Source organism: Amphiprion ocellaris, chromosome 2, assembly GCF_022539595.1.
Source record: "Amphiprion ocellaris isolate individual 3 ecotype Okinawa chromosome 2, ASM2253959v1, whole genome shotgun sequence".
In the NCBI taxonomy this organism is placed as follows: domain Eukaryota; kingdom Metazoa; phylum Chordata; class Actinopteri; family Pomacentridae; genus Amphiprion; species Amphiprion ocellaris.
Window position 1 is genome coordinate 21,748,739 of NC_072767.1, and position 18,508 is coordinate 21,767,246.

At 40.1% G+C, this 18,508-nt stretch overlaps 2 protein-coding genes across 4 annotated transcripts in view; both read right to left on the bottom strand.

Moving 5' to 3' along the window:
• The window catches only part of myo1f (myosin IF), a 32,430-nt gene extending 25,801 nt beyond the window's left edge, over positions 1-6,629 (bottom strand). Inside the window, exons 1-3 of the mRNA XM_023287811.3 lie at positions 6,423-6,629; positions 6,185-6,321; positions 310-438 (exon numbers count right to left, since the gene is read on the bottom strand). Coding sequence (XP_023143579.1) covers positions 310-438; positions 6,185-6,187 — 132 coding nt within the window. The 5' untranslated portion in view covers positions 6,188-6,321; positions 6,423-6,629. The remainder of the gene's footprint in view (positions 1-309; positions 439-6,184; positions 6,322-6,422) is intronic.
• A 1,699-nt stretch (positions 6,630-8,328) lies between these two features.
• Positions 8,329-18,508, bottom strand: part of adamts10 (ADAM metallopeptidase with thrombospondin type 1 motif, 10) — a 57,194-nt gene continuing 47,014 nt past the window's right edge. For 2 of the 3 annotated variants that reach the window (XM_023287821.3, XM_035956078.2), the window contains 5 exons: positions 16,653-16,782; positions 15,788-15,992; positions 14,844-15,020; positions 12,897-13,062; positions 8,329-11,953 (listed from right to left, as the gene is read on the bottom strand). In XM_023287821.3, the coding sequence (XP_023143589.1) occupies positions 11,844-11,953; positions 12,897-13,062; positions 14,844-15,020; positions 15,788-15,992; positions 16,653-16,782 (788 nt within the window). In that variant the 3' untranslated portion in view covers positions 8,329-11,843. The remainder of the gene's footprint in view (positions 11,954-12,896; positions 13,063-14,843; positions 15,021-15,787; positions 15,993-16,652; positions 16,783-18,508) is intronic. The other variant, XM_055014555.1, reaches the window with a different exon arrangement.

Below are 18,508 nucleotides of genomic sequence, written 5' to 3' on the forward strand. Positions count from 1 at the left end.
CCCCATTAAACCTAAAATTAGGATGAGCTGTCCTTTGATTGCTTCACAGTCGGGTGACTGTGTGAGATAAAGTGTGAAGACAGCCGTGAGAACAGCCTCTGCTGACAGTCACACGATCGACATATTATGCCTGAACTTACTGTCTCATAGTAAATTTGATCTCCTGCACACAATCCTCTGTTTTTTCTATAGAGTTTTAGCTTCAGTTGCTGCTCTTCTTTCCATTGTTCTTTTGAAATAATTGACATTTTATGCCAGTTTTGTTTCCTGGCCACGACTTAAAATGACAACACAAAGCTTGCAGGATACAAAGATGTAGTCGTCCATGTATCTCTTTTTGAGGTTTTCCACGATGGCGTCCTCGGTGATCTTGGACAGCAGCACCATGTCGTCCACTCCGCTCTGCTTGACATTCTGACTCTGCCAGTGGTACTTCGCCTGAATCACACAGCAGAGAAATACGCAAAGAAGTGGGACATGTGGTTAAGGCTTTACTCAATATTGCAATGTTGTGAATAATTCAAAGGGAGATTCCAAACATTTTACGCAAGCTGGGCTTTTTTTCATCACAGAGAGCACCAAAAAACTCAGTGTGGCTCTGTTTGAAACCTTCCCTAAGTTAAAAGATAACCCCGATGGTAAAAATGTGGAAAAAACGATAAGAAAGAAAGAAAGAAAGAAAGAAAGAAAGAAAGAAAACAATGAAGACTGAGGGATAAATAGACTGTAGGTCTCTAATAAAGCAGGTTAACAAGACATGTTTGTCAACAGTAAAAACATTTTTGAGAACATAACCCAATGTGGTTGCCTTTGCAGGAAGCTGGGGCTGGTTGCCAGGCAACCGTTCACAGATGAGGTGAGCTCATTTTCTAACCTGGGCATTTTAGAGAAGTATCTTTAAATGTACCCCAGCATGTAGAGTACCGGATGGTAAATGAGATGGGACAGCACAACAAGCACTGCTCTATCTCTAGCAGTTGTTGTGTTGACTGTTTGTAATCCAGCAGTCGTTCTGCTAACTGGACTGATCACAGTTTTCAGGTGTGGACAGATTCTGTCGCCTCCTTACAGAGCCCTGAGGTGAACTCATCATCTTGGTTTCTCCTTAAAGAAGTTGGTCTGTTTGATGTGTGAAGTCTAACAGACCTTGTTGCTGGCAAAGTGGTTGGGCTGTGGTCTGAACCTTCCACCTACATCTATTGCTTTACAGGTGGAAGCTGACAGGTACGTCTGACGTGTTGTGTGTCAGACCAACAAGCACCAGAGAAGGAAAAACATCTGACTTTAAAGGTCACAAAGGAAGCTGAAGGACATAACCTTCAACCATCTGTCAAATATAGTTTTGAAAAACCATCGTTAGTATCACTAAAGTCACTTTCACCTCATAAGTTATCTTTGTTCTTCATTTGTTATGGATATTTAGTTAAATCCATTCAAAATTATTATGTAAAGAAGTTTATTTTTTGTACTTTCTAGAAAAAAGAATTACAAACTTTAAGCCTAAACTTAAATTCTTGTGGATCCATCAGTACAAACTCCTGTTGTGCAGCCAAATTTGTAAAAAAAAAAAAAAAAAACAAGTGCGCTCTGCCTAAAAGTCTAGTTCCTTTAACCCTCCTGTTGTCCTCATTGATGGGCACCCAAAAAATAGTTTCCTTGTCTGAAAACAATCCAAAAATTCAGCAAAAAAATTTCCCAAATTTCTGAAAATTTGCAAAACCTTCAGGAAGAAAATTCCAATAATTCCTTAAAAGTTTTCCTTGAAAGTTTTACTTTAAAAAAAAATCCCCCAAATTTGGCAAGAAAATTCTTGTAAATATTTTCAAAAAATGAGTAAAAATCTTCCAAAAAAGCCTAAAAATATCTAAAGTGATTACATACATATCAGTAAAACTTCTATTTTCTTTAAGAACATTCACAAAAAAAAATCAACCAAAATCCAGCGAAATTCCCTGGATTTTGGTTGATTTTTTTGTGAATGTTCTTAAGAAACATTTTTAACATTCCTTTTTTTCCCCACCAAAAAATGTTCAAAGATTTCCCAAAAATGTTGAAAATGTGGACATCAGAAGTTTCACTGTGAAATCTATATTTTTTTCACATGTTCAAACTTTAAACCAGGTCAATTTTGACCCGCAGGACAACACAAGGGTTAAGTTTCTAAAGATGTAAACTGTGTCAGACTAAGGGTTAGGGAACGGGAACAAGAAGATGCAAGACGTGGTATGTATCAATAACAGATAACATCTTTGGCTCAGTGTCATATACAGTGCTGCTGGACTAAGCACACACATGTTACACAGGATGTGTGATGTGAGGTGCCATGGGGTAGAATGTGGTTCTAAATTTAAATACCCTCGAGGGGAAATTCAGACGGAAGTCACAATTTTAAATCTATCTCAAACCCATCAAACTAAAAGCAGCTTTATATCAGTGTTCACACTCTCCGGGCTAAAACGGATAAATAAGCATTCAACCCTCATCAAACGAGTCCACGCAACAGAGACAACGACAAGTAAATCTCTCTGTTTTTCACAGTACAGTGGAGTCTCAATGTGGCATCTGTGGTGACACTGCAGCACTGGTGCATCAGTAGCAATGTGTTTTACTGCATCCAGCAATGACTGTTTGCCAGAGCAGAAAAGGGGAGCAACTGTATTAACCAAGACGGAGAAGATTACAGAAATACCCAGCAAGTGCCCAAGAAAATGCTCTGATGCTCCAGATAAAAAAAGAAACTCTGTTCAAAGAAGGGTTTTACTGTCTGTAGCTGTCAGCCCCAAACCAAACTAAAAATAACATAAAGGTTCATTGTTGTCGTTATTACTAATATTTTAAACTGTTTAGCGTAGTTTTTAGGGACATGGGGGACTCTTTGTAGCTCTAGACTAATACACATTTGGCCTGTATTTATTAATTATAGTAGTCAGACTGTGGATTTTGGGTTGAGCCTAAATCATAGACTGGTTAAAACAATAAGATGGTCATAGACCTGCATCCTTTTAACAACCAGCAGGTGGCGACTTGTCAGATTGTATAGAAGGCTTTGAGAAAATGATCCTACTTTTTGCTGGATTTGTTACCTTGGTTAACATTTTCCTTATAGGTTTATGGTCTTAACCACTAATTTTAAGTCTCCTTCAATACAGCATAAAGTTAATTTTGTATATTATAGTTCAGTTTAGAGTAAAATAGACATTAAAGCAAGGAAAGCTTCTCAGTCAGATTCACCTCTTATTAGTAAAAATCCAAGTCCAAACTCCAAGTTTCAAAACAGCAGTCCACAAGCCAGTGGTTGACCTCATGTTTCATCTTTTACAAACTGTCTACAGTCCATGTAAACTACAGACTCTAACCAGACCCAGGTCCATCGTAATGAAGGGACCTGTACCACTGTAACAATGCTGTTAGCAGGATCCACTTGTGATTTTTGGCTTTTTTAACCCTCCTGTTGTCCTCATTTACGGACACCAAAAAATATAATTTCCCTGTCTGAAAAAAATCCAAAAATTCTGCAAAAAAATTTCCCAAATTTCTGAAAATTTGCAAAACCTTCAAGAAGAAAATTCCAATAATTCCTTAAAAGTTTTTTGTTAAAAAAAATCCCACAAATTAGGCAAGAAAATTCTTGTAAATATTTTCAAAAAAATGAGTAAAAATCTTCAAAAAAATTCCTAAAAATATCTAAAGTGATTATATATATATCAGTAAAACTTCTAATATTCTCTTAAGAACATTCACAAAAAAATCAACCAAAATCCAGCAAAATTTGCTGGATTTTGGTAGATTTTTTTTTGAATGTTCTTAAGAAACATTTTTAGCATCTCTTTTTAAAAGAACTTTCTGAAGACATGACAAAAGAATCAATACAGAAGCTGCAACTATTAACTGGAACACATACTGCAGATTTCCAGATAAGACAAGTGACTCTATTACTTACAGAACCATTGTGGATTTTTAACTTTTTAAAATTCACTCACTTTCACTAAAAACGACTAAATGTCTGGAGGCATTTAGTACCTTGGGCTCTTGTGTGGAAACACATCGTGACTTACCAAGTATACGGCACTGCAGAGTACAAAAAAAGTAACATTTTGCTTCATATGAACTCTTAATTTAGTGTAGGTTACTGCCGCTGCTGTTATTGTTGCTGTGATGTTGGTATCTTGAAATAGTTTACACCACTGAATTGTGAAGCGTTGTGTTTTCACATGACGTATAATTGGAAGCGACGTTACTAAAACTACACCAGCAGAAATTTAAAGGGTCGATTTTTTATTTTTTTTTGCCATTCAGATTCAGACAAGTGAGTTACGGGATTTTCTGCTGTTTCTTGCTCTTGAACTCCACATGAAAATGAGTGATTTTTCACAAGCTGAACATTGCAATTATTGTCTCCCCATGTTGGGAGTGTAAAGGGTTTTTGGGTGCGATAAGACAGAAAGCAGCACTCTGGCAATAGCTACGACTGAATCATTTCAGTTTGCCACAGACAGCTGTTTAAATGTCACCTGCAAACTGACATAAGTTTCATTACATTTGCTTTGCTTTCTGTCTGCACTGGATCTGATTGTTGGACCAGATATTGTCTACCACTCACCTAGTCATCCTGTAGGTACATATGAACCTCAGATCAACACAATATGAGTAAAACTAGTTGTTAATCAGTTGTGTGGCCTGTGGACAATAAATTTCAACTGTAACCAGCTTCCTCTACCTCAGTAACTTCCAATAAACTTCTACTAAACTTTCTTTACAGACTTACATACTGCATGAAGTGGTGTCCTTAATTAGATTACGTATGAACATAATATAAGTATCTTTTTTTTGGATTCATAAACAACATTTTTTCCCTGAATGACATTTTATTTGCGATGCTTGAATCATTAGAAGAAACATTTGAACCACTGAGCTTTTAACAGAAAAGACCCCTCCCTGATGTCACTGTGGCCAGTTTTCATTAAGAAACATTTTCAGCTCTTTACTGATCAGTTACTTGAGAGAATTTGCTGTGGAATTAAAAATGCAAATGTCTGATGACTTGGGAACCACAAACAAAACGCCAGTCACTGGTGTCACACTGTGGTTTTGTAGTCACGACAAAAGACATGTCAGAGCTTCACTGTATCAAACAGGAACTTTTTCAACGGTTATTTCTATCAGACGTCACTTTGATCCTTTCACTGTTATATTTAAATGGGGCACGTATTTCTAAGATTCTAACATCCGAGGACACTGTCACGCACAGGACCAGCATGGAGTGAAAGCAGGAACAAAAAGTAGTATTTATCTGCACGTTTTGAGGACCCTCACCTTATAAATATAGCTGTTTAGATATAATAAAGAGACTGTAGCTGCATGCTGTGAGTTCACAGATAAAGTCTGTGATTGTCGACGTGTGGAGATGATTCTGAGTGTGAGGAAGTATTGTGACAGAAACTACAGGCCTCTCCTGCAGTCCACTTCCCCCTCTCACCTCATCACGGCCTCTTGTGAAACCCTCTAAACTTTGTACATGCTACCGGTTCTCTTCCTGCAGCTGCCTGTAGCTCACTTACTTATGCCCAGATCACTTTAAACTCTGTGAAACTACACTGCAGCACAACATGTGCACTTTAAATCCAAGATAATGCTTTCTTTTAGCTTGTTTTAGCACCAACATGTTAATGTTGGTCAATTTTTTGTTTTTTATCCACTGCACATCTGTGTTTTTTTGACTTTCATTGTTCCAAAATGAATGTTTTAACCTAAAATGTGATTACAAATCAGAGCACGCAGCAATGCAAGCGGTTTGTTTTGCTACTGTTAGTGAGAGACTCAGTGAGAATATTTGTCCTGAAAAAGAGGAAATTCAAGCTACTGCTGCTGCTGCTGCTGTGAAGGAGCTGAATTTCCCCGAAGGGATATCTTTTAGGAGATGCTATCACTTCTCTTGTCATGTCAAAACTGAATTTACAGAACAAAATACTGTTGTTTCTCTTGTAAAAAGGAAACTACTGATATAAAATTAAGCTCATCATGAGCTGCTGTCTCTTCTGCAACTAGAAAACTGTCTTCTATGGCAACAAAGCATCAAAAGACCCAAACTTTGAAAAGCTCTGAGGAAGCAGGTGGCAGAGACCCAGCAGTATTAGTGAGCACAGATGTTACAGCGGTTGAGATGAATGAAGGAGTGGTACTGTACCATCGTTCCTGCCTCTCCTCCTCCTCCTCACTGTCCGGAGAGTGTGTGTGTTTGTGTGCGTCCGGTTAAAATCCACAGGCTGATCTCTTCAGACTGCAGCATCACAACCCAGCGGGACCCTCAGAGCCGACAGCAGCCTACAAGGCATCCAGAGCAAGATTCAAAACCTACTTCCTCATACTCCCATAGACAATGTGTGAAACAAGAACTGCTCTGACACACTGGAGCACAAACTCACCACACAGCTGCTACTTCTGTATTTCCCTCATGTTCATCAGAGGATGAAGGAGTGACCCAACCAACCGGGCTGAAGCCAGGGTTTGTCAACGGCAGGTATCTAAGGTTAACAGCACAATTAGTCAATCCAATTCATCGGCCGCACAGCAGACGAGTGTTGATGGCAGCAGCGACCGCAAGGGGATCATTATCTTCAACCTGTTGCCAAATGATGGTGTTTCAGTTGTGAGCTGCCGGCTCCACCCAGGCTGTGGTTGCTTCACGTTGTGTTTGTGTTGTGAGAGGCTGCTGCTGCTTCCAACGCCCATAATAACCGATGGGTTCAGGCAGAGTGTACCGGAGTGAGTGTGAAGGTGTCAATCTGTACCGTTTTTGCTGTTTGCCTTCGTTTTGACTGTTTCAAGTTGCTGCACAGTAGATTAGTGAGGTCTCATGTTCATGGGCAGGTTCAGGAACTTTCAGTTTGGATGGAAAAATTTCTCTTTGCATCTTGATTTCGCAAAGTGTTTTTTACTATTCTGCATTTATTTTTGAGAATTTGTGTTCATTTTATGTGTTTTTGAGGTTGTTTTATGCATCAGTTTGCATTTTACTGTGTATCTTTATAGTTGTTCTGCACCTACTGTGGCTGTTTTGCATCTCTTTTTTCTGTTTTGTGTCATGTTCTGCATCTTTTGTATTTTCACCTTTAATATATTTTAGTTCGTTTTGAGTCACTTTGTGGTCCCATGTTTTTTTAAATCACTCTTTTCTTAATTTTGTGTCTTTGTGGCTAATTTTATTTCTTTTTCTGGTTGTTGTACATATCTATTTGCATCTTATTTGTATCTTTTTGTGATCATTCTGCACCTTTGTGTGGTTGACCATCTCTAACTGTTTTATGTCTTGATCTGCTTCTTTTACCTTCCAATCTTGTGTCCTCTCCTCAGAGTCTTTTTACACTTGTGGTTGTCATTTCTGTTTGTGGTTGTTTAACATCCTGTTTTAGATCGGGTTTAGTCCTTAATAACCAATCAGATTCCAGAAGGCTGGGGGGCTCCTCCTCAGTTTACACCCTGACATCAATGCGACTAACACGTTTCAGAATCAGGTGATCTGTTCAGTTTGTTGAAGTTCTATTTTTTCAGTCGAAACCTGGTGTCTCTTTTAGTTCACTCACACTTGGTGTCTCCAGGGTCAAAGCTGTGCTGGTGGGGTTCAGAGATGTCGAGCGAAATGTCCAAATTTAAACAGTAGCTGAAGGTTAAAACGGTCTTATTTGTGGTGTGAAATTAGAGCATGTAAAGTCCTTTATGATTATAAGGATTGTGTTTTGTTTGGTTCTATCGCATTAAAGTGATCCTTGTCAAACCTTATCTAGTATAAAGCATCTGTAAGACAGTTTAAAAAAACTATTTAGTTCATCTGATGGTATGGAGCTGTAGGTGTTTATTCATAGTTGCTTCCTTAATTATTCTATGATATCATTAATACTGCAGTAGTTTTGTTTACATGTGACTTGAAAACCAGCCTTTTCCTAGTAGCAACCAAATGTTGAATTGACCTGTAACGGAACAGAACAACATTCCTTCTCTCTTCCCATATTTCACTTAACTATCATCAAGTTGAAGAGATCATCAACCAAAAATAAATTGACGGGTGCCTCTATGACTCACTGTCTCACAGTGTTGTTCTCTTCCACAAAGATCCCACTGATGACTGAAGCCGGACAAAAGGAAGAAGGTCTTACTTCATCTTTTCCATGACATCAGTTACATCCACAAATAGATGACTGATGATCTAAACCTGTCTGGAGACTGAACTGGGATATTTCAGTACATTTAAGTGCTCTCTAGTGCTAATACAAACATAAGCATGAAAGCTGAAATGATTAAAAAAAATAAATAAATCTTAAAATCAACAATGCACCATGTTTAATCAATTTAATATTTCCTTTTAAAAAGATGTACATTGGGAACACATGGGTTCATCTCCTATAGTATTGAACAATATACAGTACATAACGTCATGTTATAATTAGCATGTGAAAAACAAAACAACAAATACCGGTACTGTCCCTCCTTTTTACTCTGAATAAGAACTGGTTCACTGCTCTGCATGAAGAATCCTTATGGGTCCAGGAAAAATACACAGAGAAAAAAATGCCTTACAGACACCGGTTTACACCTGATATTAACAAGTCCAGATAACTTATGTAGATAACAGGAAACACTGAACTCAGCACATGGGAATGTAACTGTGACCACATTTATGAAAAATCTGATCAAATTAGCAAGTTGAAAAGGCCCTCACCTTACCTCTTCCTGTAAGCAAGTCCAAAAAAAAGTAGTCCCAGAAAGGGATTTACGAATTAAAAGCATCACCAAAGTAATTTGAATATTGACATGAGATCCCAGTGTGCACAGTTGAGATACTAAGAATATATGTTAGTATCAGGTGCAAATGGAGCCTGAATCTGGATTTTCTCTGGCAGCTATTCTTGGAAATCTCTCCTAAAGCAGTTTGTGAGATGCAAAGTGTTACAGATAGTATTTCTACCTATTCAGTCCTAAAAAACTGCAGGGATGAGTTAGCAACACTCTGATATCATACAACTGAATGTACTAACTGTACATATAATTAACATTTCTGTGCTCCACATAGTTGATTAGCAAATATTTGAGTATTTAGGCACATTCTATATCTTCAAATTTGGTTAAGTGCAAACAAAAACCAAAATGTTTATCTGTATAATGTCCAAATCAACAGAGAGCTTGGAAATGCCAATATCTTTCCTAGAGCTCATTTGAAAAGTTTACAGAATTTGACATAAACATAAAATGTGTTTGTTGAGCTGCATTTCTGGAATTTGGGGAGCACTTAATCCAAGTCAGGGAAAGTGAATTAGATGATTTAAAAAAAAAAAAAAAAGAAATACCCAGAGGCCCCCAAAGAGTGCCCTGTTGGGTCCTAACTGCACTCTGACACCTCAGACCAGCTCTGCAGATTGTTATTACTACAAAAGGCTCAAATGGATTTCTAAATAATAAAAGATTTTAACAATTGTTAAACTGATAATTCAAACGATGAACTAATAGCACCATTCCAAACCAAAGCACCACAAGAAAAAAAAGGAACATTGCAGCTAATCCCAGTAAAGACAAACTGTAGCTTCCTCTCCTTACAATGAAATGAAGTGACATTTAGTTTTACACAGAGCTGCTTCCAGCCGTGAACGCAGCAGACCTCAGAGCAGAGTGGACGTCACAGTGATGCCATCAGTCATGATGACTGAGCCTCTTAGGCAGCGTTTCTAAAATTATTCTCTGCAGGATAAAGAAACAGCTGAAATTGCAGCTTTAAAAATGTGTCATTAAACTGATCAGTGTGACACAGATTTAGGTCAGGTGATGTGTTTCCGTTGGGTGACTTTTTAAAAGGAAGAAACCTGATGTGGTTTCACACAGGAAAAAAACTCTATACATTATTAAACCATTTCCCTGCTGTGCTGTCCTGCTGATGATTTTTAGGCTTTTGATTTTGTGATTTCAGTTAACAGTGATACACTGAGTGTGTTGAGGCTACAATCTTTGTATTTTATATCAACTATGTACCAAGTGACAGTGTGAAAGTGGTGGCTGATAGTGAAGAACCTGTAGAGAATTATTACCTGAATCTGCAGCTTCTTTCAGATTTAGTGAGCTTCATAGTGAGTTTCAGCTCTTGTTACTGTTTGGGGTCACTTTTTCTCACAGAGTAGTTTTTGGCTGCAGCATACAGCTGTTTTCGAGAGAAAAACCTCTAAAAAGCCACAGTGCACCTGCTGAGCGCCAAACAACAGACAGACAGATTATGACTAGTCGGTAAAGAGCAGCTTTTAGAGCCAAATAAGTCCCTCTGGAGTTGGTGGAGACAAAAAAAACTCAGTGAACATTGTCCTGCCATGAGCCAGATGGGCAGAAACTCAACCTATCAACCTATTCTAGATCAGTGTTGCATTTACACATGGCCAAAAAAATTAGTTATTGCAGGTGTAATATCACGATGGACGACTAGTTTAAATTAGCTCAAATTTATGAATCTTTGTGGCAGATATCTTGACACAGCAGTCTGAATGAAGGTTTCAGGCAGCCATGAATACATTAGATCTGTGCCACAAAGGAACCAGACATTTTATGTGTGTAACTCCATCCTCAGATCAACACTGCTGCTACAAAATGCTCTTTGAAAGCAGCGTAGTCAGAGGTCTTCACTCATCATCACTGGGCCTGTTCCTTCTGGCAGAGCTGACTCTGCGGCTCACTGTGTTCTGAATTTACACTCACAGTACGAATCGCTCAGACTGTAGAACATGTGGTAAAAATAATAGAAAAAAGAATAAACAGCAAGGCCGCACTGAGGGACTTTCAGATAATGACACTAAGTTCCTTTTTCTAGACTTTATGCACAAGCTGCCACCGTCTGCAGCCACAACACAAAATAACATCGTGGGATCTGAAAACGTCCTGGTGAGTCAGCTGGTTCTGAGGCTGTATCTCTCTGCAGCAAGAAGCACTGTTTTACTGCAGAGGTGGTGGCGTTAAAGCAACTAAAATGGCAAGACTGTGGCAGGTTCACTGCAGCGAGACAATTAGAGCTTACACTGAGACATCAAGTCAAATCACATGAACACAAACACAAAATACACAAGACCTCTGACTGCTGACGCTTTGTGCAAATCAAACTCTGCTCATACTTCAGCTAAATAACAGAGAGGACTCGATGAATATGTTGATACGGAACAAAGCAGTAACATAAAACAATGTGGTCAAGTAACAACTATCAGATAACATAGAGACAAATCTTTCATTTCATTAAGATAAGATATTCCTTTCTGTGGGCAAAGATATCTGGAAAATCATTTTCTTTACAAAGTGGATTTGAAAAATTCATAACTAGACAAACATCACCTGTTCATCCAGACAGAGGAGATCAGGCTGAAGTTTTAGGCCACACAGGCAAACACAAATGGAACTCAAAGTACTGCGACCAGTCCTGTGGCCAAAGTGAAATATAGTAGCACCAAAATATTACAACAAAGGCAAAGTTTAGACAGACAGAGAGAGAGGTTTCATTCTAAAAGATGATGGAGCAGAGTTTCTCCCTCTCTCTGCCTCTCCAGGTGTCAGCAGCCCTCCCTCCAGTGGAATGTATTAACTCAGCTCAGGATGGCTTGGTCCAGCTCGGCCCGGAGAGACGTCTGATCTGGATTCTGGGTGGAGAAAAAAGGGTCCATCTGGCCAGTTACAGGACCAGGCGTCTGTACAACAGAGTCCCAGTTAGATCCCAAACTGCTCTGACAGAGGCAGTGTGAGTGCTGCTGTTGGGAGGCTGAGTGGGAGGCTTTCAGGCTTACTGTGTGAGTGTACAGGACCCAAAGATGGATGCTGTGTGTTTCGAGGTGTCAGCGTCCCTGGCAGGTCTTGCAGCACATTTGTCTGAAGTATGGCCGGCTGCAGAATTTGAACCTGAGCACCAGGGGGCAGTAAGCCACAGTGTTCACATCTTTGCATTCTGCAATGAAGAAAAGCAAAATAAGTTACAGCTTCATTAATGCATGAGTCTGAAGTCATTCTAATTTGATCAAGGACTTTGATATTGGGGCACACTGAGCTTAAACTCAAAAACGACTTATTTGTGATATGTGTCTTTGTTTTTCAGTACTTCATTTTGTTGACGGTGTATTTATGATACATGTAATGTATGCAGTATTCTAGTTTTTCACATTACTACATCAATCACCTGCTCTTGCAGTGTTCCTCATTTTACTGCTGACATTTAACCCTAACCCTGGATGGGTACCGAAATAGTTATGGTCTCTTAACTAAAAAGGAAAGCTTAATTTCACTTAATTTTGAAAAACCACTACATTTACACTACTGCTCAACAGTTTGGGGTCACTTAGAAATGTCCTTATTTTTGAAAGAAAAGCATTTTTTTTTTCAATTAAGATAACATTAAATGAATCAGAAGTACAGTCCAGACATTGTTAATGTGGTAAATGACTATCCTAGCTGGAAACGGCCGACTTCTAAAGGAATATCTACATAGAGGTACAGAGGCTCATTTCTAGCAACCATCACTCCTGTGTTCTAATGCTACATTATGTTATCTAATGGTGTTGAAAGGCTAATTGATGATTAGAAAACCCTTGTGCAATTATGATAGTAAATAAAGTGTGAGTTTTCATTGGAAACATTAAATTGCCTGGGTGTCCCCAAACTTTTGAACGGTAGTATAAAGCATAAATACTGTTAAATTAGAGTTTAAGATATTTAAATAAAGCAGATGTATTGAAGTGAATATAGTACAACACAGAAGAAAATTATTCAACAAACTGGGGCTTTAAACTTCACAAAGTGGTCATCTAAAATTTCAATACAAATTTGAAGGTGGCACTGTTATTTGTATGAAACATGAGACTGAAAGATAGAGAGTAGAATGACTGAACTTTGACCTTCAGGGTTGTCTGTACTGACAGGAAGACTGAGGTCACATTTGCTCTTGCACTGCTGCATGGCTGCAGGTCGCTGATGCTCCAGACACTCGCTGGACGGCTGGCCAGTGTGAGTCAAACACTGCACCGAACGCATCTCCTGACCCAGGCCACACCTGGCAGAACACTGAAGGACAAAAGCATGTTTAACATACAGATACTATAAATCCTTCACCAAACAAACAGTGAACTATGAAAGAAATAGTTTGAAAATGAACTTAATCGTTTTTTCAGCAGCACAGAGATGACGGATAAGTCAGTTAGCCACCAGTTAGCTTAGCCTCCAGCTAAACTGATCCACAGCAGTCTAACTGTCAGCTGTACCAGCTTATTCTAAATACTGAAGCAGCACATCTAAAGCTCACTGATTCGCAATTTAGATCTTGTTTGTTCAATCTCAACACACTTTGTTTCCCATTAATAAAATGTTACTTAAACATCAATATGCACATGGATAGGCCAGGATGGGGAGCTGAAGGAGCATTTTGCCATGTTGACGACCAAATGAAATGTGGACGTCCTCTGGAACGTGCCCAAGAAGTCCCAGCAAAGTAGCAACAGCAAGCAGTGTCACAATCCGCAAAGTACGACACATGGTCAAAGTGATGCAGTTGCCAATCCTAAATGATACAGGAGATGTGTGCCATTTGGGTCTCGCCAAACAGTTGTTTGTTAGACACAAAGTCATGCCAGCAATAGCCCAAGATCTTTGACACAGTTGGTAGGGCTGAGTCCAAGAAGTCATTAAAAGCCTGGACTTGGGTCTTGATCCAGGAGATCCGCAAGAAAAGACACTCTGACCCTGCTGAGGTTTGAAAGCGCACATCAAGATTCATGATCTTTTCCTCTCCAACTGACCCTCCCACATCTGATGTGGACCTCATCACACACCCCATAACCCAGTTCATGCGGCCATCGAACAGAGTTGAAGGAGGAACAAACTCCTGCAGTCACGAGAAAACGTTCAGAGACACACCTTCCAATGTGAACAACTCCCACAGAACCAGTGTGAAGGGCAGGGGGTCAACAGTCAAAAGCTGCTCAAGTAAGAGGCCCAGCGAGAGAGAATTCGTCTGAAAGCATCCATCAGCTGCTTTAATTGAATAGCTTGAGAATGTGAATTGGGAGAACACAGTGCCTGGACTCTGTCAGCAGCAGGTTGCTGGTTGTTAGACCAAAGATGGTGGTTGACCTGCTCACAGATTTCCTGCACATGCTCCTCCCTGTCTCTCCTCAGCGCCTCAATGACTGATTTCTGCAAGTTGAGCGAAGCTGATCGAAGAATGCTTCTCCTGTAGAGATATTACTCCTCATTATCAACTCACTAATATGGGTGACATCCTTCACTGCGGGCAAGAGCTGATCAGGCACAGCAATGCTAAACCCCTCAATGTGACTGCCATCGAGCCGTCCACACCAAAAGTAGGTGTAACCACCAACAGAGATCCTACCAGCTCCTGGTCTTCGCATCTCAGACAGCGCCACCACTGAGAGATGTAATTTCCTCGGCTTTCTGGATAGGAGGCAGAGTTGATCATCATGCTGGTGTGTCAAGACATGCCAAGCGCTGACCCGGATTGGTCGTCAAAGGTTGGGCCTCCTGCATCCAACATTATGGTGACTGCTCTGATTATTCACTGGTTGCTGTTCAACTTTCTTTTGGCTGATAAAACAGAGAGGCAGTAATTGCTAATGCTAATTAGATTACTTCTTCGAAGCAAACAGCTGCGCCAAGTCTTTTTTTCCAAGGAGTGCAGCAGCTTTTCTTGATAGTGGAGCAGTGTATGTATATATGTATATGTATAAATACATATTAATAGGTTTTGATGTGGAAATTGTGCTAAATACTAAAATAATTTATGGAGTGTATAAAAAAATAAACAGAAATAAAAGTGTTCGGCTTCTTACCTCTCCCCAGGGACCCGTGACCCACTGAGGAGGAGGGCAGCGCTGGAGGTTACAGCGCACCCTGGAGGTGGGACGGCCTTGTTTGGGGCACTTGGATTCTGGCAGCGTGTCGCCGCTCTCCCCGCTCTTGCACAAGACCACACGGTGCCTGTAGCCAGGACCACAGCTGGGCGTACACTGCAGACAGAGTGGGAGAGGAAGAAAGAGGGAGAAAAAATGGAAAACATCAGGCGGAAAGTGGTGGAAGTGATGGGTGGGTGCAGCTTTGGGGGGGGTCACTGTGGTCATACAAATAGAAATCTTCTTATTCCACCCAGCAGAGGGCAGCAGCTGCATAAAAAACAATTGAGCCAACTTAGTTGCCGTAAAACAGCTGGACATAATTCCTCTCATGTATGTGCCATCGTTACATTACACAAGATGTCAGAGAAATTTGAACACTGATGCACTTCTAACACCATTTTTCAGTTCATCTCGAACTGTGAGAATAAAGTTTAGCTCCAGAAGCAAATCAGTGAGCAAGGACAAGGACGTTTCAAACTGCTGTAGTTAAATCAATCTGACATGTTGCAAAGGAGAGTTACAGCTCCAATGACTGACACCTTTAAACCTCCCCAGACTGCTCAAACTAGGGGTCACATTTAAAATGTGTCAGGGGATTCCTGCATGACAAGTACAATAATATGTATTCACGACTGAACCAACATGTTCAGTATGATGTATTTGTCTACTCCGTGCCTCTGTTGTGTGTTTCATAGTTAAGGTACTCTGGCTTTCTGCTGGCAGATATTTGGGTTTCTTAGGTTCAACTGGAAAAGAAACTATTGCTTCATCTGAGAGGAATTTTGTAGAAAACTCAAGCACTGGTTCAACATCAGTCATGAGCTGATTAAAAAACATTGCAGAAATAAATGCATGATGGGAAACCTCTGACGTCTGCCTACCTCTGACCAGTCCAGCGCCAGCCATTCAGGAGGGCAGCTGTGGTTGCTGCAGGGCTCAGTGAGTGAAGGGCGAGGGTGGGTACAGGCTGAGTCGTCCAGGACTTTCTCCTCCGACGAAGAGATCCTCCGTTTACATAACACCACCCGAGTCCGCAGGCCACCGTTACAGCTGCGACTGCACTCCGACCACTCTCCTGTCCACCAGCTAGAGGCAGAGAGGAGTTCATTTTCAGTGGGCTCATTTCTATTGCATAATACAGTGAGGAGACACTGCAGAGGGAGAGCATACTGTGCAAATGGGAATCACAGGTAGGAATAGCTGAGAACACGTCAAGGTAGGCCAACAAGCACAAATACAAAATCTGTAAACAATGTGAGCACAAAAAACTAATAAAAATTTGAATTTATGAGGAAAAAATGTCACGCGCCAAGAAACGGTTTACATAGTATGTATAGGCCATCAGATGCCCTACATCTATCCAACCATCCATCCATTATCTATACACCGCTTAATCCTCTGTAGGGTCATGGGGGGCTGGAGCCTATCCCAGCAGACTCAGAGAGAAGGCTGGGGACACTGTGCACCAGTTTATCGCGGGGCTATATGCCTAACAACACACCTGAAATAAAGTTAATACAATAGCCCTAATAGTCTTTTTATAGTAAGTAACACAAACCATTTTAGAAATTAGTATGACTAGTTTATTTTATCTAGAAATAACAAAAAAAAGTAATCTGACATGGAATGTAAACAGATAGTATAGAATAAAATGGTAATTCAGAAAAATACAAACACTCACACACATCAGGAAAGGTGGAGAATCAAAAGAAAAATATCACATCTTATCGACAAGAGACCACTAACCTTGGGGAGCACGGCTCAGTATTGCAGGATCTTCTCTTCTCTTTGGGTTTATTCTTCTTGTCACAGAAGTGGTTGTAGACGACTGTATAATCTGTCTGCTTCTTACACACCACCTGCTGGATCTGCACACCTGACAACAGGTGAGACAACACAAAACAACCATAGAGTAAGGAATCAGTGACACATATTGACTTTCCCTTTCACGCATTGGTACCTGCTACATTGGTAGGATTAACTATATGGGTCAAATAGAAGTCTGTTCTACAAGGACATGGATACTTTTTTGATATTCTGTGACCTAAAACTGTGTTTGCATGTCGATGAAAGGTCAAAATGTATAGAAAAAGTTATGTTCGCATACGTAGGACGAGGCTTCAACTGCAAGGCCCTGATATGCTGAGTTTAAGGCACCAACCATAATCACATGATCCCAACAAGTACACACTACTGGTGACAGCAACGCCTAACGAGACTGTTTTGAATTGCACCACAATGGCATGTATCGAAGATTTCAAAACTTTTTTGCACTTCAGTGACTTCTTCTAACAGGCAACGCACATACCTGCAGGTGATGCACATAAAAACACCTCCAAGGCCACACTTTATGCCTGTAACACTATCTAGATGAAAACATACTGACAGTGTAGAGACATGGATGTCTTGCCAGCAATGCAAAACAACCTAAACATCACAGCATATCTGTGTTTTACTAGGGTTGGGGTTAGCTGATGTCAGTTTGCTGCTTACTAGTCACTAAAGCTGTGGCAGAACACTGGTGGAAACATAACAAGGTGTGAAACGTTTCCACAAAGATATTCAGGTGAGGCCATTTTACAGCAAGAAGCCTGTTTGATTTCATTAAAAAGGTCTCAAAAAAGAGCAAGACTATGTCCATAAAAACTGCCACATTGTTGCTAAATGTTTACCCTCCACGTACACATTCTTCCCACCACAAGGGTGGGGGACGGCGAGTGCAAGAATTTATTTATCAGAGAGAAAACAGGCTCTTATCAGGTAAAGCAACACGCATCATTAAGTCACAAAGGCCATAGAGGAAAAGGGAGATTGGCTATGTGTGATATTTTCAACGACTGTGAACTGCTCAAACCCCTCTGGCTTCAGCACGTACTTCAAGAAAGTTCACGAAACTTCAGTCTCAGGACAGCTGGGTTTGTGTACAGCTGTGTGTTGTCATGGTCCACTGTGTGTGTGTCATTGTATCTGTGTGTGTTTGTACATCTATGTGAGAGATGAAAAGAGGAGAAGGGAGAGATTTGAAAGGACTGAACGTCAGCCTGAAATGGTCATTTTTATTCTCATGTTCAAAAACTGTGTAGGGTGCAGAATTAAATACAAGAAGCTGTGACTGAAACATTATCTTTTGTAAAATTTGTTAATATTTTTTGGATGAGAAAGTTCGTACATCTCTCGTGTCTGTCTGAAAACATGAACTGACTCTACCACCAGCAGCTGGTTTGCTTTGCTTTGCTTTGCTTAGCTTAGCGTGGGGACTGGAAACATGGGAAAACAGTCAGCCTCGCTCTGTCCAAAGGTAAGAAAACTCGCCAACTAGCACCTAATAAACTCTAATTTACTGTTTAATCTGTGCAAATCCCAAAGTGTAAAAATGATAATTTGTGGTTTTACAAGGGGTTATGTCTGTGCACAGTGACTTCAAAGAGTTTTAGAAAATAACTGAACCTAGTTTTAACCAAGTGTTAAACGCAAAGTGCTTGACTTTAAACATAATGAAAAAATCTAATAAAACTGACCTAATTTAACATTTAGGTGACATCTGCTGTAAATGATAGGTTAATGCTATTTTCACAACTCGTTTCTGGTGCTCTTAAGCATAA